The sequence below is a fragment of the Hemiscyllium ocellatum genome, chromosome 12 (genome assembly GCF_020745735.1).
Source record: "Hemiscyllium ocellatum isolate sHemOce1 chromosome 12, sHemOce1.pat.X.cur, whole genome shotgun sequence".
Lineage (NCBI taxonomy): Eukaryota > Metazoa > Chordata > Chondrichthyes > Orectolobiformes > Hemiscylliidae > Hemiscyllium > Hemiscyllium ocellatum.
Window position 1 is genome coordinate 8387167 of NC_083412.1, and position 25274 is coordinate 8412440.

The 25274-nt window shown below is 41.1% G+C and overlaps 1 protein-coding gene across 4 annotated transcripts in view; it reads right to left on the minus strand.

Moving 5' to 3' along the window:
- The window catches only part of ap1s2 (adaptor related protein complex 1 subunit sigma 2), a 118613-nt gene extending 94614 nt beyond the window's left edge, over nt 1-23999 (minus strand). For all 4 annotated transcript variants that reach the window (XR_009645255.1, XM_060833286.1, XM_060833287.1 and 1 more), the window contains exons 1-4: nt 23940-23999; nt 17885-18063; nt 13028-13136; nt 10665-10802 (exon numbers count right to left, since the gene is read on the minus strand). Coding sequence is in view for 3 of the 4 variants with exons in the window: in XM_060833286.1 (XP_060689269.1) it covers nt 10665-10802; nt 13028-13136; nt 17885-18063 (426 nt within the window). In the remaining variant the exon portion in view is untranslated. The remainder of the gene's footprint in view (nt 1-10664; nt 10803-13027; nt 13137-17884; nt 18064-23939) is intronic.
- Nucleotides 24000-25274: the final 1275 nt, after the last annotated feature.

The window sequence follows — 25274 nt, forward strand, 5'->3', positions numbered from 1 at the left end:
CAAGAGTCCCAAGCACAGACGTTCCCAGTGTCACCATGTAGCTTACAGGAAGCAAGGCAATTATGGTCAAAGCTGACAGAGCCCATAACAAAAGCCTTCTGAAAATCCTTGCAGGAGTTAATTTCTCACACAGGTTAGCAATCAAAGTTAGAGCACTTGATATCTGGGGCAATATACTCATATGGATTGAGAACTTGCTATCAGACGGAAAAAAAAAAGAATAGGCATAAAAGGGTCTATTATGATTAGTGAGGTACTGCAAAGATCAGTGCTAGGGCCATAGCTGTTCAATATCTGTAGAAGTGATCCGGGTGTGGGGACCAAATATAATTTCCAAATATGCAGATGACAAAACTGGAGAAGAATGCGAGTTGCAAAGAGGATGCAAAGAATTTTCAGAGATTTGGAAAGGCTGAGTGTGAGAGGAGGAACAGGGCTGATAGAATGTGAATAACTGAATATCTTCACACTCTGAAGGAGGAAACAAAGACACTGGACTGAATCTTGGCAAGTTTCTACCCTACAAAGCTGTGGAAGCTCTATCGTTAAGCATATTCAAGACTAAAGCATTCCCATGCTTTTCTTTCTCACCTCCTCTCAACCACAGCCTAGAAACTATTCATGTACTGTTCAAATGTTCATGGTTGAGTTAACAGAAGTGTGGTATTATAAAAACTGACAAAGCCCACCTCAATTTATTCATCTCAAAAACAAATAATCAGGAACCAATCTGAATAGAGTATAGCTTGGAGAATGACTTTCACAAGACTTATTGACTGAACCAGTTCAAGTGAACAGAGAAATACATTTGGTTCAGAAACCAGACAGTTAGAAAAGGTGCTGACCATCAAATTGCATGACCATCCAAGACACAGAACTATCATTTCAAAGAGCTCAGGCAAGAACTTGAGTGAAATCAGCAACATAACCCTAGACCTTCGGAGTGGATCACTCATTGCAAACCAGAAAATGTGTTAATCCACTGTGCTGTGCTTAAAGTACACATCGAGTCTTTTTAAGTATTCATTTTCTTTCATCTCTGAGCTGTCCTTGGAATTTTTGACAGTGGGTGCTATTCAACTGATACAATTCATCCTTTTGATGGATAGCCAACCAGCATTAAATTTTATCAATGCAAGGGTACACCGCAAGATGGCAGTAATCCATTTGTCGTGTGCACAGCACAAAATTTTTAATTCATTGAAATTGGTCCCTGATTACATTTTTTCGAGCCCTAAAATTTATAGTGAACAGTACATTCAGTTAGATCTATATTAAAAGCATAGATTATTCATCTGTTCTAGGGAAAGCAAATGATGATTTTCAGAGAGTGAGAGATTCAAAACTTCATACTAAATTTGATAATTGTTAGAAGAGGGGACCAACATTTTGAAATGTTAAAGTAATACTTAGTTAGATAATTGATGCTGAAACTCAGAAATTTTTTACACAAGATGCACAGACCTCGCCCAGTAATATGAAATCAGCAAATGATGACAGGATAAGATAAATTTCAAAAGGTAAATTTCAATATTCATCTCACTGCCCAAACTCTTCCCTGAAACAAGAATTCTCTCAATTTTTTATGTCAAAAATCCTACAAAGACATATTAAAATTGCCTACTTTTGGATATCTGAAGTGCAAAATGACCATAAATAAGTTCACACTTACCTCCATCGCCTAAACATCTTAATTTTTACATACTACAGCATTAATGGCATTATCAGATTCAGAGTGCTCATGCACTTTCTTCCCCATCTGTATAAATACCAACATCAGATTGAAAGCTCATACATATAGAGTACCTCATTCATTTTTGAAAACTGCCTTGAATTAAAGAAGCTCACAAATTGATAAATCATTGCTAATCTGCATAAATGTAACTTGTAACAGAAATCTGAAAATAAATGGTTGCGTGGATGAAGTACTTTGCAATAGACATGAATATTAAAATGCCCAGAGTATTGTCAAAATATACAAAGTGAAAGTGACATCTGGTAAAGCAGGGGCAGTACACAGCTGTACAGATACGCACAGTGCACAATATGAAAAGTCAGATAAACTCATTTACATAGCCCAAGCCAAAGAAAGCAACCCTACACAGACCAAGGACATTCTTAGACAACATCCAGTTTTATCACACCAGCACACTGATTGGAGGCACTATGAAGGTCACCTGCCTCAGTTCTTGAACAGTAATGGCATAGGGGAGGACAGGTGCAGAAATTGGGATTCGAGAACTATAACATTGATTCAAAGACACAAAAAATAACTTTTGATCGTTTTTACTGCACATTAGCCAAACATACAGAAATAGACAGCAGAGACACTAATGGCTTTCCACATAGATCAGACTCTCCAGAAGTGAGCAATCACCAAACTTACAGTAAAATATTCTATTACAGAAGACATGCAACATTAGAAATAATATGTAACATTAGAGATCTCAAATTCCTATTCAGAATAAATTCCATTTAAAGCACTCAAGAAAAGTTACCAAAATGGAAGATTCAGATTAATTTTGAGTAGAAACAAAATAGATGAACTTCTGATAAATAGACTGTTCCAAGCAGTCCAGATACACGAGAGTAGTTTTGCAGAAACAAACTCCAGTGTGTGATTGTGTCAAGAAAGCCAAGAGGCAGCTGTACTGTAATAGATATCGCTGAGGCTCCAACAGAAACCCATAAAAGTGACTTGAATATTAAAAAATGCAGGGGATGTGGACATTGCTGGGAAAGCTAATGTATCTTGTCCATCTCTAATTGCTGTTGAGAAGGTGCAGATGGGCCATCTTGAACTGTGGCAGTCTGGCACTGAAATTCATCAGAGGGTTATTTCACTTGCTTCTCAGTGATCTTTACAAAAGGAGGCTTACCCACCATCTCTATCTTGTTTCACCATTCAATTAGAACACCACTTGTCTGTCTCTCAATAGCCTTCCCAAAACATCTCCATTGTAAGTTTTAAAGCTTTCAAGTGATCCACTACCTCAACAGCGTTTTAGGAGAGTAAGAGGCAGATTTCCTTTAACATTTATAAAAAGAAGTACTTTCTAAGATGAGTTGGATTGAAGGATCTGTTTCCATGCTCTGACGTTATTACTCTATAAGGTGGCTTGGAAATCTGACTGGCATCTGAATAACAATCCTTGTAGAAGGTATACCTCTTTGACCTGTCACTGCTGATCTGTATAGAGCCACACATTAGGCCACATAATAAGAACTCGTGTATTGCAGATAGTGTATCAGCATGGATAGAGGATTGGCTACCTAATAGAAGACAGAGTTAGGATAAGGGGGGAGCTTTTTAGGATGGCAAACCTAACACAACACTTGCATGGCATAGTTGTAACTTTAATGGTGCAGCCCTTTGTTCTGAACTTTCCCCACAAGAAGAAATAATTCATCTCTGCTTACTCTGGATCTTTAAATTATTTTAAACACCTTAGCCTCTAAAATGACAAATAATTTTGATCTAGAAACCAACTTAACTTCTCTTCAGGACGGTCAGTGGACGCAAAATGTTAACTCAGCTTTCTCTCCACAGATGCTGCCAGACCTGCTGAGTTTTCCCAGCAATTTCTGTTGCTGTTTTTGATTACCAGCATCCAAACCCATACAGCACAGAAACAGACCCTTCGATCCAACTTGTCTGCTCTTCATCTTGTTTCTGTTATTAGGCACAACTTGTTGCATGAGTGACCACTCAAGGTACTTTGTGCAGATAATCTAGAATCATTGTTCTTTTAGCCATCAGCTTCTACTCTTGCTTGATATCCTTTTTTGCTTTTGTTCAATATTCTGTTACTTTTATGTAAATCAAACATAACAACATGAGGTCCTGTTGACAAATGATTGCTTTACCATATGCTTTCAATGGTGTCACAATTTGGCCTCTAAACTGCCCTCAAAGGAGTAGCTCTACAAAGACAATGGATGAATGGATGCACAAATCCAGGAGTATATTCCAATATTCTTTATTGCATATGAGACCATAAGATGCAGGAGCAGAAAGTGTCCATTCAGCCCATTAGGTCTGCTCCACCATTCAATGTGATCTTCAACGCCACTTTTCCTATCTTTTCCCTTCATTCCACTACTGATTAAAAATCTGTATCTCAGCCTTGAACATACTTAATGACGCAGCCTTGATAACTCTCTGAAGTAAAGAATTCCAGAGTCACTACCCTTTGAGACAAGAAATTCTATCAGATCTGTTTTAATCGTGCGATCCCTCATCCCCTCTGGTTCAGCACCTTATACAAGGATTGCCATTCAGATGCCAGTCAGATTTCCAAGCCACTTTATAGAGTCATAAAGTCAGAGCACCGAAATAGATCCTTCAATCCAACTCATCTGCACTGACCAGCCGTCCCAAACTAACCTAGTCCCATTTGCCAAATCCCTGGAAATCTTTCCTGTTCATATACCTATCCAGAAGCCTTTTAAATGCTATAATTGTAGCAACCTCTACCACTTTCTCTGGCAGCTCATTCCATACAGACACTACTCTGTGTGAAAATGTTGCCCCTTAGGTCCCTTTTAAATCTTTGCCCTCCACCTTAAACCTATACTCTCTAGTTTTGGACTCCCCTATCCTAGCAAAAATACCTTAGCTACTCACATTGAAGCACCTCATCATTTTATAAGACTCTATAAGGTAACTCGTCAGCCTATGATACTCCAGGGAAAATAGTCCCAGCATATTCAGCCTATCCCTACAGCTCAAACTTTCCAATCCTGGCCACATCCTTGCAAGTCTTGTCTACACCCTCTCAAGCTTAGCAATATTTTTCATATAAAAGGGTCACCAGAATTGTACAAAGTATTCCAAAAGTGACCTCACCAATGTCCTGTACAGCCATAACGTGACATCCGAACGCCTATACTCTGACCAATGAAAGCAAATGTGCCAAACACCTTCTTCATCATCCTGTCTACCTGCGGTTTCACTTTCAGAGAACAATGCCCCTGCACCACTAGGTCTCTTTGTTCGGCAAGACGCCCCAGGACTTTATCATTAAGTCATACCCCACTTTGCCTTACCAAAAATGCAGCACCGCACATTTATCTAAATTAAACTCCATCTGCCACATCTCAGCCCATTGGCCCATCTAATCAAGGTTGCTTTCTACGGAGATAATCTTCTTCACTGTCCACTAAACCACCTATTTTGGTGTCAGCTGCAAACTTACTAACCATTCCTCCTCCATACACATCCAAATCATTATACAGAAGATGAAAAGCAGTAGACCCAGCAGTGATTTTTGTGACACACCACTGGTCACAGGCCTCCAGTCCAAAAAAAACCTTCCACCATTACCCTACCTTCAAGCCAATTTTGCATCCAATTGGCTACTCCCCCTGGATCTTATGTGATCTAAGCTTTTTAACAGTCTATTAGGCGGAACCTTGTCAAATGCTTTGCTGACGTCCATATAGACAATGTCTATCGTTCTACCTTCATCAATTTTCTTTGTCAGCTCTTCAAAAATACTTAATCAGGTTAATGAGACATGATGTTCCATGCACAAAACCACACTGATTATCGCTAATCAGTTCTTGCATACCAAATGCATGTAAATCCTGATCATCAGAATCCCTTCCAACAACTTACCCATCACTAATATAAGGCCAACCAGTCTATAGTTCCTTAGCGTTTCCTCATAGCCTTTCTTAAATAATGGTCACCTTGGACACCAGTTATCTCAAGGCAGACCAAGCAACACAGTTTTGTCAGAGTCACACAGAAGTACAGTATGGAAATAGACCCTTCGGTACAACTTGTCCATGCCGACCGGATATCCTAACCTAATCTAGCCCCATTGGCCAGCACTTGGCCCATATCCCTCCAGACACTTCCTATTCATATACCCATCCAGATGCCTTTTAAATGCAGTAATTGTACCAATCTCCACCACTTCCTCTGGCAGCTCATTCCATACATGCACCACCCTCTGTATGAAAAAAAACTGTCTCTTAGGTCCCTTTTACATCTTTCTCTTCTCACCTAACCTTTTTCCTCTAGTTCTGGACTTCAACACTTCAGGAAAAAGACTTTGTTTATTTATCCTACCCATGTCCATGATTTTATAAACCTTGATAAGGTCACTCCTCAGCCTCTGATGCTCCAGGGAAAACAGTCCCAGCCTATTCAGCCTCTCCCTGTATCTCAAATCCTCTAACCCTGGCAACATCCTTGTAAATCATTTCTGAACCCTGTCAGGTTTCACAGCATCCTTCCTATAGCAGAGGGACCAGAAATGAATGCAGTATTCCAAAAGTGACCTAACCAACAAAATAAGCAGTACAGCTGCAACATGACTTTCCAACTCCTAAACTCAATGTACTGACCAATAAAGGCAAGCATACCAAACACCTTCTTCACTATCCTATCTACCTGTGACAACTTTCAAGGAACTGTGAAGCTGCACTCCAAGGTTTCTCCCTAAGACCTTCCCATTAAGTGTATAAGTCCTGCTAAGATTTGCTTTTCCAAAATGCAGCTCCTCACATTTATTTAAATTAAACTTCATCTGCCATTCCTCAGCCCATTGGCCCATCGGATCAAGATCCCATTGTACTCTGAGCTAAACTTTGCTGTCCACTACACCTCCAATTGTGTGCCATCTGTGAACTTAGTATGTATACTCCTATGTTCTCATCCAAATCATTTATATAAATGATGAAAAGTAGTGGATCTAGCACCGATCCTTATGGCACTCCACTGGTCACAGGCCTCCAGTCTGAAGAGCAACCCTTCATTTTCTACTTTCGAGCCAGTCCTGCATTCAAATGGCTAGTTCTTCCTGTATTCCATGAGATCTAACCTTGCTAACCAGTCTCCCATGGGGAACCCTGTCAAACGCCTTACTGAAGGTCATATAGGTCACATCCGTCATTCTGCCCTCATCAATCCTCTTTGTTACTTCTTCAAAAAACCCAATCAAGTTTGTGAGGCATGATTTCCCACTCACAAAGCCATGTTGACTATTCCTAATCAGTCCTTGCCTTTCCAAATACATGTACATCCTGTCCCTCAGGATTCCCCCCAACAAACTACCCACAACTGATGTCAGGCTCACTCATCTATTGCTCCCTGGCTTTTCCTTACCACCTTTCTTAAACAGTGGCACCACGTTACCCAACCTTCAGTATTCCGGTACCTCACCTGTGATTATTGATGATACAAACACCTCAGCATGGGGCCTAGCAATCACTTCCCTAGCTTCCCACAGGGTTCTAAGGTAAACCTGATCAGGTCCTGGGGATTCATCCACCTTTATTCGTTTCAAGACATCCAGCACTTCCTCCTCTGTAATACTGACATTTTGCAAGGTGTCACCATCTAATTCCCGACAGTTATATCTTCCATATCCTTTTCCACAGTAAATACTGATGCAAAGTACTCGTTTAGTATCTCCCCCATTTTCTGTGGCTCCACACATAAGCTGCCTTTCTGATCTCTGAGGGGCCCTATTATCTTTCTTGTTACCCTTTTGTCCTCAATGTATTTATAAAAACCCTTTGGATTCTCCTTAACCCTGTTTGCCAAAGCTATCTCATATCATTGACATACATTGACATCATGTCTTGCATGATCTCAGAACAACCCAAAGGATTAAATCCAATTAAGTATCGTTCGAAATCAATGTCGGAAAGATCACAGTCAATCTTATGCATGGCAAGCCCCCGGTGTGATGATGACCAGCTGACCTAATCTTTCTAGCTACAATGGTTAAGAGGTTGACATCTTGGACAATTCCTCTGCTCTTCTAAGTTGTGCTATGGGGTGCTTTATGGATCGTTAAGGTCTTGGTTTAATACTGCATCTGAAAAAAGTAGCACTTCCAACAGTACAGTATCAGTATCACATCGGAAATATAAGCCAAGATTTGTTGCTCAAGTCCCCCCTGTGAGAATAAGGTTTAGAAAGTGCATCACAGGCAGAGATAACAACATCGCTATTGTTACGTGTAAAGTTAATAAAGCCAAGTAAGCAGCTGTCTCAGGCACCAGCAAGAAGGTGCTGCGGTTATAAGGAACAGCAACTTATCATGATAGCATGTGTGCTCAGAGAAAGTTGTGAATCCATGTCAACACTTGCCAACAGGAGTTCAGCTTAACAAGCTTCTTAGCAATTAACAACCTTGATAATAGCTTGAAATATCTTGATGGCAGTTAGTAGCAAAATTTACCATTTATGACTTAAGAGATTGAGAATGTTACAAGAATGTTACATGCTTTGAAGCCAAATCAACAAATGGATAACAGTTTGTGTAATGTACTGGAACAGTACTCAATCATGGTTGTTTCCTGAAATCTTTGCCATGTTTTCTCTGGTGGGATAGCGGCATGTCATTAATTATCTTATTTTATTGACTACCTCCTAAGCAGCTCATTCCTTTGATAAAAGTTTACAAACTACGCTCTTTAGATAATGCAAATAAAAGAATTTCTCTATCACTTTTTACATCCTCGGGACACTCTCAGACCCTAAATCATGTGCCAGCTAATTCATTTGAAGTGTAGCCACTGATGTGATGTGGCCAAACAAAACAAACAAACAGTCTTTAAGCACAACAGGATCCCACAAACAGCACCATGTGACACCAATGGATTTTTTTTTAAATTGTAAAGGAATGGGAGTTGAGGGCTACAAAGTGGCAAGCATGTCATGACTCCTCAGTTGTGTTATTTTGCACAGTGTCACAGGACAGGATCAGTAAGGATGAGGGACAAAGGGCAGATGGACAGTGAAGAGGGTTACCTCAGATTACAACAGGATCTGGACCAGATGGGCCATTGGGCTGAGAAGAGACAGATGGACTTATCTGGACCAGATGGACCTAATTCAGACTTATACACTTAAAGGTAAGGGCCTAGGGAGTGTTGCTGAACAGAGACCTTGGAGTGCAGGTTCATAGCTCCTTGAAAGTGGAGTCGCAGGTAGATAGGATAGTGAAGAAGGCGTCTGGTATGCTTTCCTTTATTGGTCACAGTATTGAGTACAGGAGCTGGGAGATCATGTTGCGGCTATACAGGACATTGGTTAGGCCACTGTTGGAATATTGCGAGCAATTCTGGTCTCCTTCCTATCGGAAAGATGTTGTGAAACTTGAAATGGTTCAGAAACGATTTGCAAGGATGTTGCCAGGGTTGGAGGATTTGAGCAATAGGGAGAGGCTGAACAGGCTGGGGCTGTTTTTCCTGGAGCGTCGGAGGCTGAGGAGTGACCTTATAGAGGTTTACAAAATTATGAAGGGCATGGATAAGGTAAATAGACAAAGTCTTTTCCCTGGGGTGGGGGGAATCCAGAACTAGAGGGCATAGGTTTAGGGTGAGTGGGGAAAGATATAAAAGAGACCTAAGGGGCAACTTTTTCTCGCAGAGGGTGGTACGTGTATGGAATGAGCTGCCAGAGGATGTGGTGGAGGCTGGTACAATTGCAACATTTAAGAGGCATTTGGATGGGTATATGAATAGGAAAGGTTTGGAGGGATATAGGCCAAGAGCTGGCAGATGGGACTAGATTGGGTTGGGATATCTGGTCGGTACGGACAGGTTGGACCGAAAGGTCTGTTTCCATGTTGTACATCTCTACGACTCTATAATAACATCTGTGAAGCTTTCAACAAGTTGGACTTTACATAGGACAGAACCAAGGAAACAATTAAACAGATTGGAGATAAAAATGATCAAATCCAAAATAATTTATTAAGGCTTCGATGGTACTAAAGTAGACAAATTGTTGCAGAAAGTAATAACAGATGGAGTATAAAACTCAGGCGAGGCTGAAACAGGGCAGGGAGGGGATTAGAGTGATCAAATTCAAGCCAAGAAAGCAGACAGTGAGGAACGACAAGAGATTTTAATCGATTCATCTAACATTTCCATGCAAAGACCTCCAGTTAACAATTATAGTTTAGTGAGTTACAGCAGTTCTGAAGAGTCTGTAATGCACTTTTCTGAAAAAAATACATAATAATAGTCAGCCACCAATTTCTCTCTGCTGCTGAAAGCTCTATTAAGTTTTGCACCATGTTGTGCATGTGCCTTTATGTAATATACCTGAAAAACATCGCAGATATTAGTTATGCTTCTGGGATTCAGAAATAGAGCAGTAGAGAAGCACAAATGTGTAAAAGGGGATAGAAGTCATTTAAAACTTCTGTCAAACCTCAACGAGAAACCAAGCTCTTAAAACAAAGAAGAGGGAGACAGTAGCACGATGTCGAACAAAGGATAAACTGGAGAATGTGCTTATAAAAGAAAGGATATATTTGAGGGATCATGGCTGCCTCAATGATCACATCTAGGCAAGTGTTGAGGAAAAAAACCATATTGTGGCTTTAATCCAGAAAAACTATTTAAGGCATACGTACAGACACACACACACACACACACACACACACACACACACACACACACACACACACACTTACATCAATGCAAGCAGTGTTAACAATACATTTCAGTTTTGGCAAGAGACATGCAATTGCAAAGTACACATGATGTATGACAAACACAAACTGAAGGAAATTTTAAGAGTCCAAACTTTGCAATCTAAGCCGTACTTCCCAGTTAAGATTGGTACAAGGAAAGTAGTTCATTCTGGCATAACATAACATGCCCATGCAAGTACACTTCTTAATTCATACCTCCTGCAGCAGATCAGCTTGTTCAATTGCTTTCAGAACATTCTTCTTTGACGTTTCCTGCACCTCCCCTCCTAACAAGAACTCATCCAGGATAAAATAAGCCTTCTCAAAATTGAAGATAATGTCAAGTTCGCAGACCTTCAAGAGAGGGGTGAAGAAAAACACAGTCATCACACTTGGTTTAGATCTTAAAAAACATCCACGGGGCAATACTTTATAACTTGAATAAGTCAACTTTCTCAGACATGTATCTGCAGATTAGAATTTTATTTGGTATAAGATATGCATGATTTCAACCAACAGAAGTGAGCAGTTTCATGTCATTTGACTTCACAGACAGATGCTAAATTTAGCAAGCAGAACTTATATGTACAATGGATCACCATACTGACAGCTGGTGCAATAAAATATACCATGTCAAGGAATTTCACAAGTTTAGAAATGTGTGTAGCATTAAGTAATTGTACAAGATGCTACACTGATAGGTTCCAGTCAACATTAGATACAGAAACAAAATACCGCAGGTGTTATCGGTTGCATTTGATCCAGCTCCCTTTTACCATTCCCAATACCATGCAATTTCAGAATCAATTACTGCAATAATTCGCATCTGTTCCAAATTAAAAGTTGAGTGTCATATGGCAAGAATAATTGTAGTTTTTCATGTCATCTTGTAAAAAGTAAAAGGGTTTAAAGTCATAAAAAATCAATTTTACAGAATTTTGGTTTACGATTTTTTTTCCCCCAAATAGTTGTATCATATGCTCAAGATCACACAAAGGGACATAAGGATCAGATGTACAAGTAGGCCCATCAGATGATTTCATCCTGATCTACAACTCAACAAGATCAGGGCAAAAATAAGATCAGCCTTAACTCTACCTACCTGCCCAAAATCTTCAACTCCCTCCTATACCAAAAGTCTGACTTGAATATAGTTTAATGACCCAGCTATGACTTTTCAAAAAATACACTTATCGGATAAGGATGTCGCTGGCCTGCCCAACAAAGCGTTAGGAATCAACCAGATTACTGCGGGTCTGAAGTCACGTGCAGGCCAGACCGGGTAAGGATGGCAGCTTCCCTCTCTAAAGGACATTAGTGAATCAGATGTGCTTTTCTGATAATCGACAATGGATTCATGGGCAGCATTTGGCTCTTAATTCCAGATTTTCTTTTAACTGAATTTAAATTTCACCATCAGTAATTGAACCCAGGTCCCCAGAACATTACCTGAGTTAACAAATTTTAGTAGATTAATTGTCCAGTGATACCATCACTAGACCATTGTCCCCCGAGCATGACTGCTCCACATGGAAGAGAATTGAAGAGACCAATGACTAACAGAGGACATTGTTAAATGGAAAACCCCTTAGTTTGAAAACTGCTCACCAGAGTTCTAAATTTCCCCAAAAGGAGAACACAATCTCTCAATACTATCCTGCAAAACTCCCTCAGAATTGAGTAAGATCACCTTTCATTCGCCTAAACTTGGAGTATCGGCCCTACCTGCACATAAGACAAACCTCTTCATCCCAGGAATAGGATGAGTGAACCTTCTGTGACCTGCTTCTAATAAAAATATATCCCATCTTTTCTTAAAGAAGTTAAGTTTACTATTCCAGAGAAAGATTAATGAATGTACATAATTCAGGTGGTCAGGTCAAAACACGTGTATAAATGCTTGAAATCATCCAGTTAGAAGTTCTGAATGTTACCAAAAGAGATGTGGAAAATTAAACCAGTCAGGTTTTCATCTCCCAGCTACCATTGCCGACTTCTCGTAGAATGTGCATGTGCAATCATTAGATCACACGTTAATGGAGATTGACTGGACTGTCAGCATTGTGGGCTCAGGTCCCAATGTGAGATAACATTAGCAAAGAGCAAGAATGACCAAATATTCTCAGCTTTCATTGAGAATATACAAGAAGATGGTTTTCTGCCTGTATCTACTCAGAAGGATTTTGTTTTAGGAGTTCCTAAATCAGCAAACTAAAAGAAAAAAAACTCGCCAAATTAAACAAAACAACACCACGATTCAACCTGCAAGAAATAAATTAACATAATTAAAATGGGCTGTTCATTAGTCCATCCCAATTTGGATTAAGTTTGATTTCTGCTCTGAAGCTTTCTCTGAATAATATACCTTTTTGCATATTTGGCAGATAATACAAATAAAAACTGCAATTTCAAAAACATACTTGCAAGGGAATAATCATTCAATTAACTATGAAATGCAAAATACATGAACTCAATAATATAGCTTTCAATCACACTTCCAATTTTAAGGTCAGCCCTTTTGCTAAATGCAAGAATTGGTATTGTCTGTGCAAGGAATTAAAGTTTCTTTTTAAACTCACACTTCCAAAATACTTGTCTAGGAGTTCAACATAACGATGAATAATCTCAAGGGTTATGAGTTCATTGTCCTGGTCTTCAATAGCACAGCAGAAATAAAGACTTGCATACCTGCACAAACATAATGTTTCAGTGACACAAGTTATTAAAACCATTGAAATCTACCTAAAATATATTGTTCAGAGGACTAAAACAGTTTTCAAGAAAAAAATACAAATTTACACTGCTAAACGATAACTCAAGATAAATGTTGAGTGTTGCTGAATTGAAGTGGTGCATGCATCAGATATTAATATGGATTTTTAGATACTGAAATTAAATCACACTAATGAACAAATTAACACTAAACTCATGACTACTGGTAGGTGAAAGTGAGGACTGCAGATGCTGGACAGTCAGAGTCAAAATGTGTGATGCTGGAAAAGCACAGCAGGTCAGGCAGCATCTGAGGAGTCAATGTTTAGGGCATAAGCTGATGAAGGGCTTATGCCCGAAACTTTGACTCCTCTACTTCTCAGAGGCTGCCCGACCTGCTGTGCTTTTCCAGCAACACACATTTCAACTCATAACTATTGTTGCTAATTCACCAACTACTTAAAAACAAAATCACAGTTTCATAACACATTTACTAAGCATTTTTGGAATATCTCAAAAGCTTTATAAAAACAACATTTTTGTGTAACAGCTGCCCATGTATTGCTTTGCTGCAAGTAAAGACAACTCTCTATCAAGCAGCTTTGGTTTAGGTGTACTATAACACCATCCAAAATATAGAGCTACAAATTACCCAGAAATTCCACAGCAATGTCAGGGCTGAAAGAATATACAATGAAACCTGCTGTAACAGCAAAATAAAAGTGATCTGACGAAGGCACATTATATTCTTGCTAAAAGCTGGATAAATAAAGAAGCACAGAATGAAAAATATAAGCTTAAAACTAATAAAGATTTGTCAATACAATCTCAAAGCCATCCTTCATCTTTTGCACATTTTATTCATTTAATTTTGTACACTATAACTTAAGAAATTGGCCATCACTGCTTCAGGGCAAGGTAACAAGGAGCAGAATGAACATTTATTAAAAAAAGACAAAATGAACACATCTTCACAGTTATGACTGCAGATTAAAAAAGTACTGACACACACAATGACTCAGTTGTGTGACAAGTGGCTAAAATATTCTTTTGATATTATTAGATCATTGACAGTGATCAGACGGACATCAAAATGCAAGTATATCTCACTTCCTGCAAACAAATATAGCTGCTATTCACTCTCCACGTGAACAAATGGAGACATGATTGAATAATCAACACACATTCGAGATACTTGGCCCAGGCAGTTCACATCATTGTTTATTCTCCACTTATGTCCCCTCTCAAACTACCACATCTAACTTTACTAGCAAAAAACCTCTCTCTCTCTCTCTCTCAAACATACACAAACACTCATTAAATACATTGATTGGAGATTCCGTACAGTGAGGAACCAGACCCTTCTACTCAACAAGTTCACACCGACCCTCTGAAGAGTAATCCACTTGGACTTATTTCCCTAAATTTACCCCTGACTAAAGCACCTAACACTCTGGGCAATTTAGCATGGCCAATTCACTTGACCTGCACATCTTTTGGATTTTGTGAGGAAACCGGAGCACCCGGAGGAAACTCATGCAGACACAGAGAGAATGTGCAAACTCCACTCAGACAGTCACCTGAGGTGGGAATCAAACCCAGGTCGCTGGCGCTGTGAGGCAGCAATGCTAACCACTGAGCCACCGCACTGCCCCAAATACTATTAATTTCAAAAAATTTCTTTGGTAATAATATCCACATTCTTATTATCCTTGGACAAAGATTCTTCTCCATATCTTGTTCCATTGTTTTATTATCTTATATATGTGACATGTAGAGTCTCACCCACAAGTGAAAATCCATTGTCTAATCTATTAAAAATCTTCATGATTCTCATGATCTGTATTAAACCATCTGCAAACTTCTGGTTTTGAAATTGACAAGAAGGGGAAAGCATCAAAGAAAGCAAAACAGTGCATCATCAATTCACTCCCTTTTGCTGACAACCCTCTCCCTATACACTCCCCTCCGTCCTGCACACCATTATGCTGACATATAGGAATACAAGTGAAATTAAAGCAAGTGCAACAAAGGAATACTTTGCACTGAGGAAGTGATGCAGTATCTCATTAAAAGTATGGCAAAGTCACTGTATCGGACCATAGGATTGCTCTTTTATTAGAAAGACAATTGGTCATGATTAAACCAGAGTGTTGTGGACCTATTCCTGTACTTTCAGCTAAGGGATTATATACAGAGGAAGACCACGTTCCTGGCTCAGCCTTACAAGTCAGATGTGAAGAAGAGTGCTCCGGTGCACGGGCACTCTTTCAATTAGTAGCTTGCATCATTTACAGAAAGGATGTACCTTAGGAGATGTGGAGAGATTCTGTAGGACTTAGAATCGGGAACTAGGAGAGGATATTTATTAGAAATAGGAGAAGATATGTGGGAAAATGTAAAGAAAATCCAAAGGAAATCCTGGGAATTGAAGTTGAAGTGGACCCAATATTTCTTCTTCTGCCAAATTTGCCCTCTCTGGGGGAACATGAGAAGAGACTGTGTAACATTCTAACCCACTGTGCGAGGAAAAACATTTTAATGAACTGAACATTGGAAAAACTCCAGGCCTTACGGGGTGGCACAGGCTCGTGGTGGAGCATCTCCCCAAGACCACCTTACAAGTATGGTGCTCCACAAAACGGTGCAGTTTTATAAGACAAGGCGACCCTTTCTAAATTATATTGATGCAGACATATCAGCAATATTAATTAGGGCCATGATAGAGCTGTGTTAATCAGTTTGGCTGCCTGTGGGGCCTGGGGAGGGGAAAATTGGGGGGAAAACAAAGACGGGTACAATGGCTGGTGCTCCTGCGGGGTGGAAGCTTCAGTGGAGGTGTGGTGAATGAAATATAATAAAGTAATGTGATATAATTCAATTTAAGTTAATTTGAATTCAGTTTAATTTAATTTTTATTTGATTGCAGTTTAGTTTAAGTTAAGTAGATACATTTGTTCTGGTAGAATAGTAGGTAGTTTATTATTAATAGTATTGTGATATGATATCATTGTACTACCTCTATCTTTCTGTATTTTGGTATATAGTTGCTTTATAAAAGATTTGAAAAAATTTTTTATAAAAATATTTATTAAAAAAACCAGAGGGTCATCATGCCTCAGGTGAATTCGTATATTCATAGGTTCATAAGATATAGAAGCAGAATTAGGCCATTCAGCCCATCAAGTCTGTTCTACCATTCGATCATGGCTGATATGCACCTTACCCCCATTTTCCTGCTCTCTCCCAATAACTCTTCAACCCAGTACCAATCTGTCTGATTCCTCCTTAAATATTCTCACTGTCCCAGCACTTTAGGGGAGCAAATTCTACAGATTCAAATCCTTTGGGAGAAACAAGTTTCCCCTCAACTCTGTTTTAAATGTGCTACCCCTTATCCTAAGACTATTACCTCTCTTCCTAGAATGCCCCACAAGAGGAAACATCCGCTCCACATTTATTTTATCCATACCTTTTATCATCTTGAATACATCAATTTGATCTCCTATCATTCTTCTAAATTCCAGAGTGTATAAGCCTAAATTGTTCAATCTCTTCTCATACAGTAAACCCCTCAACTCTGGGATCAATCTCGTGAAGCTCCTCTGAACTGCCTCATCATTCCTCAAATAAGGGGAACAAAACTGTGCACAAAACTCCAGGTGCAGTCTCACCAATGCCTTGTATAGTTGCAACAATATTTCCTTACCTTTATAATCTATTCCTTTAGCTATAAAAGCCAATATTCCATTCACTTTCTTTATCATCTGTGAGCTAGTTTTCTGCAAGTCATGAACAAGGACACCCAGATCCCTCTGCATCAGAGCACCTCGAAGTCTCTCCCTATTTAGGCAATAGGTCACCTTCACATTTTTCAGAGAAAATGCATGCCTTCAAGCCTATCCACATTAAACTCCATCTGCCACATTTTGGCCCACTCTCCTAACCTAACCTTATCAGGTTCTTATTTCCTTATTGCAATTTATCAACCCGCCTATTTTTGTGTCCTCTACAAATTTGGCTGTCAAGCCTTCTATCCTTGGATCCAAGTTGTTAATTCAGAATGTAAATAGCTGGGGTGCAACGACCTAACCCTGTGGCACCCCACTGGTTACGTTGTGCCATTCAGAAAATAAAACATTTATTCGGATTCTCTGTCTTCTGTCCACCACCCATCCAAGCTAATAAATTATCCTAATCCCATATGATCCAACCTTGTGAATTAACCTTTTCTGCAGCATCTTATCATATGCCTTTCAGAAGTCCAGATATATTACATTGACGGAAACCCTATTATCCACTTTGTTTGTTACATCTTCGAAGAACTCTCGCAAATTAGTCAAATATGATTTGCCCTTCATAAAACCTTGCTGACTCTGACAGATATCGTTCTGACTTTCCAACTGTCCTGACGTTGCTTCCTTGATAATTGGACCTAACACTTTCCCAACAGAGATTAATCAAACTAGTCTGCTATTTCCTACATATTGTCTCGCTCCCTTTTTGATTAAGTGGGATTACATTAGTATTTTTCCAATCTACTCGAACCTCTTCCATGTCCCGTGAGGGGACAGGCTCAGAAGAAGAACCTCCACACAAACTTCTGTCAGTCCAAGATCCACACTGTTGGTGTCTCTCTGTATCAAAAACCAACCCCCAGCAACTCATTAATTTGATAATGGACTATGCAATCCAGAGCTAAAAGTTAATGTCTGAATGCCAACCTTTTATATACAATCTTCAGGTCTCTCCACTCCAGAAAGCTGCACATCTTGGGTTTGCGAGCCAGGACAGTCTGGACAAGCTCTCTTGTAATTTTTTTCTTCTCTTTGTCTGAGAGGGGGACATACCATTTTTGCAATCGAAGTTTCCCCTGACGACTAAAAAGCAGCATAAACTGCATCTGTTAGAAGAAAGGCGAAGTGTTAGCAGACAGTATTGCTTTAATTTTTTTTCCACTGTATCATTAGTAATATTGAGTGAACAGAGGGGAAACAAATCAGTCAGGCCAACAAATTTCATGTTTTGACCCATGTGAACCTCTTTCTACTTTTCATCCTTAGATTCCTTTCTCTCTTAGGTTTATATGCTTACTCTTACAAGGCATGTATCCCATTTGCTTCAGCAGCTCTACATTTTTACATATAGCGATTTTTGAGAAGATTTGGCTATTTGTAGCTCAGGTTAATGATAAGTACGCAAGCTAGCTGAGCTGGAAGATTTGCTTTCAGATATTTCATCACCATATAAAGTAACATCATCAGCGAGAGTCTCTTGTGAAGTGCTGGTGGTATGTCCACCGCTCTAGATCTTGGTTTCTTAAGGTGGGTAATGTCATTTCTGATTCATTTTTTTCAATGGAAGATAGATAGGGTCTAAATCGATGTATTTACTGATGGAGTTCTGTTTAGAATGCCATGCCTCTAAGCAACATGATGGCAACTCATACCTTTTGGTGTGGAAGGGTAAATACTAGCTAGTACTCAACTGATCTTCAAAATAGTGGCACGGCATCTTTAATGCATACCCAAGAGGTCAAATGGGACATTGGAACTTGTGGCCTTCTGATTCAGAACCAGCAGATTGTCACTCAGCTCTGGCTGCCACTGGAGCTTAACAAATCTAAATTTTTGTGCAATGCTCCAATTTATACACTTGCTGCTACAAAAAAATTAACCATTTGCAACTAACTGGCCTGCTGCACGTCAGACAAATGACTAAGACTTTCTTGTGACACAGTGTCCCTGTCCACAGGCACGTCGGAACTGGCGGTCGATGAGTTGCCACAGCAAGGAACCGTAATGACCTCCTCAGGAGACAGACACGTGCTATAACTGACAGGGTACCCTTCGTTGTTCAGTACTTCCCAGGGGCTGAAAAATTATGCCATGTTATTCGTGACCTGCAACACATTATCAATGAGGATGAGCACCTCACCAAGACCTTCCCCACACGTCCACTACTTGCCTTTAAACAACCGCCAAACCTCAAACAGATCTTTGTTCGTAGCAAACTGGAGTGGCGTTCAGGACAACTCCATACAATACTGTCACGGTGGACGCTGCAAGACGTGTCAGATTGTGGACATAGATAGCACTATTACGCATGGGAACACCTCCCACCTTGTACATGGCAGGTACTCATGTGACTCAGCCAACGTTGTCTATCTTATATGTTGCAGGCAAGGATGCCTGGAGGCATGGTACATTGGGGAAACCGAGCAAAGGCTACGACAACGGATGAATGGGCACCGCACAACAATCAACAGACAGGGGCTTTCCCTCCCAGTTGGGGAACACTTTCAGTGGTCCAGGACATTCAGCCTTGGACCTTCGGGTAACCATCCTCCAAGGTGGACTTCAGGAAAGGCAGCAGAGGAAAGTGGCCGAGCAGAGGCTGATAGCTAAGTTCGGTACCCATAGGGAGGGCCTCAACCGGGATCTTGGGTTCATGTCACATTACAGGTGATCACCATTGCACTACACACACACACATATATATTCCTACACACACACGGACACAGGTACACACAGACACCCACACACCCTTACAGACACACACACTCCCACGCTTACACATGCACCCCCTCGCAGACTTATGACATTCTGCACCCACTATACATACATACACTTTCTCACACTCACTACCCCCACCCCAGACAGACAGACATACACACAGACAGACAAAGACTCACATGCACAAATATATTTTGTGTGGTGAATTTGTATTGCAGAGTTACATTGCACTTTGCTCAAAAACTGCATACATTCATGTAGAACTCTGAGCTCAAAAACTGCGGGAATTTATGTAAAACACTTATCTCACTAATTAGATTAGAATCAATCTAAACATCAGGTCATAGACAGAGAACACAGGGGGCTAACACCTTCAACATATTGTCTAGCTATCACCATTGTTAGTAGCTCACCCGAGAATGCAACTTTAAAAAGGGTTTTGTGATTGACGTATGAAAGAAGTGAAACTATCACTGTATTCTAACAGATGAAAGGCTTAACAGACAATCAATTTTTCAATGTATAATTTCAGTTACATCACACTGCAAATTTTTGCTATAAATTGTGTTACGTTCGAGCCCTCCACAATCACCTGTTGAAGGAGCGTTACTCCGAAAGCTAGTGTGCTTCCAATTAAACCTGTTGGACTATAACCTGGTGTTGTGTGATTTTTAACTTTGTACACCTCAGTCCAACACCGGCATCTCCAAATCATGAAAGAAATTGAAGGTTTGGTTCAGAAAGAAGGAGGAAGCATATGTAAGGTATAGATAGGACAGATCAAGTAGAAGAGTATAAAGGCAGGAGTATACTTAAGAGGGAATATGAGATAGCTTTGGCAAATATAATGAAGGAGAATCCAAAGGGCTTTAACAAATAATTAAGGACAAAAGGGTAACTAGGGAGAGAATAGGGCCCCTCAAAAATCAGTAAGGTGGCCTTTGTGTGGAGCTGCAGAAAACGGGGGAGATACTAAATGAGTATTTTCCATCAGTATTTACTGTAGGAAAAGACATGGAAGATATAGAATGTAGGGAAATAGATGGTAACATCTTGAAAAATGTCCGTATTACAGAGGAGGAAGTGCTGGATGTCTTGAAATGCATAGAGGTGGATAAATCCCCAGGACCTGATCAGGTGGACCCTAGAACTCTTTGGGAAACTAGAGAATTGACTGCTGGGCCTCTTGCTGAGACATTTGTATCATCGATAGTCACAGGTAAGGTGCTGGAAGACTGGAAGATGGCTAACGTGGTGCCACTGTTCAAGAAAAGTGGTTAGGACAAGCCAGGGAACTACAGACCAATGAGCCTGACATCAGTGCTGGATAGTTTGGGTGGCACAATAGTTAGCACTGCTGCCTCACAGTGCCAGAGACCCGGGTTCAATTCCCGCCTCAGGCGACTGACTGTGTGGAGTTTGCACGTTCTCCCCGTGTCTGCGTGGGTTTCCTCCGGGTGCTCCGGTTTCCCCCCACAGTCCAAAGATGTGCGGGTCAGGTGAATTGGCCATGCTAAATTGCCCGTAGTGTTAATTTAGGGGTAGGGGTATGGGTGGGTTGCGCTTCGGCGGATCGGTGTGGACTTGTTGGGCCGAAGGGCCTGTTTCCACACTGTAAGTAATCTAATCAAAAAAAGAGTTGTTGGAGGGAATCCTGAGCAGCCGGATGTACATTTACGCAGAAAGGGAAGGACTGATTAGGGATAGTCAACATGGCTTTGTGCATGGGAAATCATGCTTCACAAACTTGATTGAGTTTTTTGAAGTAACAAAGAGGATTGATGAGGGCAAAGCGGTAGATGTGATCTATATGGACTTCAGTAAGGTGTTCGATGAGGTTCGCCATGGGAGACTGGTTAGCAAGGTTAGATCTCACAGAATACAGAGAGAACTCGCCATTTGGATACAGAACTGGCTCAAGGGTAGAAGACAGAGGGTGGTGGTGGAGGTATGTTTTTCAGACTGGAGGCCTGTGACCAGTGGAGTGCCACAAGGATCAGTGCTGGGTCCACTACTTTTCGTCATTTATATAATATTATGAGAGCATAAGTGGTATAGTTAGTAAGTTTGCAGATGACACCAAAATTGGAGGTGTAGTGGACAGCGAAGAAGGTTAACTCAGATTACAACAAGATCTTGATCAGATGGGCCTATGGGCTGAGAAGTGGCAGATGGAGTTTAATTCAGATAAATGCGAGGTCCTGGATTTTTGGAAAGCAAATCTAATCAGGACTTATTCACTTCATGGTAAGGTCCTAGGGACTGTTGCTGAACCTTGGAGTGCAGGTTCATAGCTCCTTGAAAGTGAAGTCGCAGATAGATTGATAGTGAAAAAGGCATTTGGCATGCTTTCATTTATCAGTCAGAGTATTGAGTACAGGAGTTTGGAGATCATGATGTGGCTATTGGTTAGGCCACTGTTGGAATATTGCATGCAATTCTGGTCTCCTTCCTATTGGAAAGATGTTGTGAAACTTGAAAGGGTTCAGAAAAGATTTACAGGATGTTGCCAGGGTTGGAGGATTTGGAGGTTGAATAGACTGGGGCTGTTTTCCCTGGAGTATCAGAGACTGAGACCTTATAGAGGTTTACAAAATCATGAGGGGCATGGATAGGATAAATAGATGAAGTATTTTCCGTAGGTTGGGGGAGTCCAGAACTAGAGGGCATTGGTTTAGGATAAGAGAGGAAAGATATATAAAAAAACGAAGAAGAAACTTTTTCACGCAGTATGGAAATGAGCTGCCAGAGGAAGTGGTACAATTGCAACATTTAAAAAGCATTTGGATGGGTATATGAATAGGAAGGGCTTAGAAGGATATGGGGCAAGTGCTAACAGGTGGGACTAGCTTGGGTTAAGATATCTGGTCGGCATGGATGGGTTGGACTGAAGGGTCTGTTTCCGTGCTGTACATCTTTATGACTTTTTTTATGTGAAATACCAAGAACCATTTAATGGCCAGATAAGATCTTATTCCTAGGTTTGAGATCCCGGTTCTAGTCAATTGAGCAGGCACACAGGAGATGATGACACATTTCATCACCGAATCCCTTCCACAAAGAGGTTCCCAGGATATAGCAAATGTCCCTTTTCCAACATCTCACCTTAATGACGTCCAAAGCTATTAACGCACACTGTCAACATGAACAATTTTGCAAATTCAAGATAATTTCTTAATCTCGCCTAACTGAAAAGGAATTCACTTCCTAAAACAGTAAGCTTTAGTTCTGGAATTAAACAGCGAATGATTAATCCATAAAACCAAACTTTTTAAATAAATCAACCCAAACTCTTTAATCAAAGAAACAGTACTGTAAGCAAATGCCAATATTTAATTTAACCTAGATCTGGTGACATGCTCAATTTTTAAAAAAATCCTCCGTATTGTGTTTTGAACGACATCTGGCTCAATTGGGTCATAGATTTCTACCCATTTAGTGGCAAAACAATTATTGCAATCGGCCAACAAAACTTCGGCAAGTCTGGCAGTCGTACGAACTAGTCACAAGCTTCGAGCAAAACACAAAAGTTGGAAAACAAACTGCTGAGGATGATGAATCAATTTAAATTTATCGACTTTCTGAATTCAAAGCACTTGCCAAGCGTTAATGTCAGTTCTAAAATTTTCAAAACCGAATGCCGAGAGAGAGAAGAGAGGGGGATTGGGCAGGGAATCTCAGAATCCCCATTTGGCCCATCGAGTGTGCTCCCAACCCTGTACAGGGCATCCCAAACAAATCTAGACCCTCATTCTATAAAGCCCTGTACATCTGCGTGCACACCCCTGGACACTGCAAGGCAATGCAGCAGGGCCCATCCACCTAACCTGCACATCTTCTGACTGGGATGTGGAGGGGGGTTTGCTGAAAGGGTGGGTGGGGATGTAGGAGTAGCAGGGGTGATAGGGATGAGTGGGAATACAGCGGGGGGTGGAAAACAGGGATGAGGGAGGGAATTGGGGGAACAGGGGTGAGGCGGAGTGAGGGGGAGAGACGCGGTGGGGATGATGTGGGGTTTGGAGGCTGTGATGGGAGGGACGGAGGGAGTGGGGGGCTGGGCAATGATGCGCTCTCTCTCGGTCAGGCCTCGGCTCCCCGGGCTCCAGATGTTTCGCACCCACCGTCCAACAACAGCCTGGGCCCCGAGACCGCAGCCTGCCCACAGAGCTCGGGAAACAACACTACCCTCGCCATGCCGGTTTCCCGGCTCCCCAACCCCCCATCATCGTGCCGGTTTCCCGGCTTCCCCCACTCCTTCCCTTACCTTGCCTCTCTCCGGCCGTTACAGCCCGGCGCTCGCGCTCCGCCCACTGCATGAGACCCACCTCAAGCACCGCCTCCTCGCTCGTCATTGGAACAGGGCGAAGGGTTGCGCAAAACTTTGCATAGTGACTGGCTGCGCTGCACGTCAATCAGTACACGTGACACTGATGTTCATTACTATTGGGTGGTTTCCACGTCCATCTTCTACCGTTCCCCCCCCGTTCCTTAACACACCGATTGGCTGCAATCGCGAGCAGTGATTGGCTAAACGGGTGTCCATCAGCTACTGATCCTGCCCTAGCAGGTGGGAGTGGTGAGTTCCCGTTGTGTGGGCCGTGGAAACCGCCACCAAAACCCTCAGCCACTTCTCCAATCCCTCAGCAAATGCTCCACTCCCCAAGAAAACCTCTCATTCTTGCTCTGTGAAACTATCGATCACTCGACAAAACGCACTTTCCAGTAAAAACAAGGTCTGCAAATACTGGAAACCAGAGTCTAAAAGGCAACAAAAACTCCACTTACTCAGCAAAACCTCAACTCACTCAGCAAATCCCTTGCTCACTGTGCAAATTCTCCATCCCCACATCAGAAATGTCCACCCTATAAACAAAAATGTCACCCCCTCGACAAAATCTTCACTCCAACACCAAAAAAATCCACTCCCTCATCAAAAGCTTCAACCACACCAAAATATCCACACAGTCACCAAAATGTCCATATCGTCATCAAAAATTATATCCCTCATCAAATCTCACCCCTTCACCCCTTTGTCAAAACATTCTCTCCCTCGCAATCAACCCCATTCTCTCACCAGAGCGTCCATTCCCTTACCAAAATCTCTTAGAGGCATAGAGATTACAGCACGGAAACAGACCCTCAGTCCAATTTGTCCATGCCGACCATATATTGTAAACTAATCTAGTCCCATTTGACAGCATTTGGCCCATATCCCTCCAAAAACTTCCTATTCATATACCCATTCAGATGCCTTTTAAATGCTGTAATCGTACCAACCTCCTCCACTTCCTCTGGCTGCTCATTCCATATCCATGTATTTTGCATTCCATATACGCGCCACCCTCTGCGTGAGAAAATTGCCCTTGGGTCCCTTTTACATTTTTGCTCCTCTCACCCTAAACTTTGGACTCCCCTACCCCTGGGAAAAGACCTTGTCCATGCCACTCATGATTTTATAAACCTCTATAAGGTTCCCCCTCAGCCTCTGACTCTCCAGGGGAAAACAACCCCAGACTATTCAGCCTCTCCATATAGCTCAAACCCTCGAACCCTGGCAACTTCCTTGTAAGTATTTTCTGAACCCTTTCAAGTTTCAGAA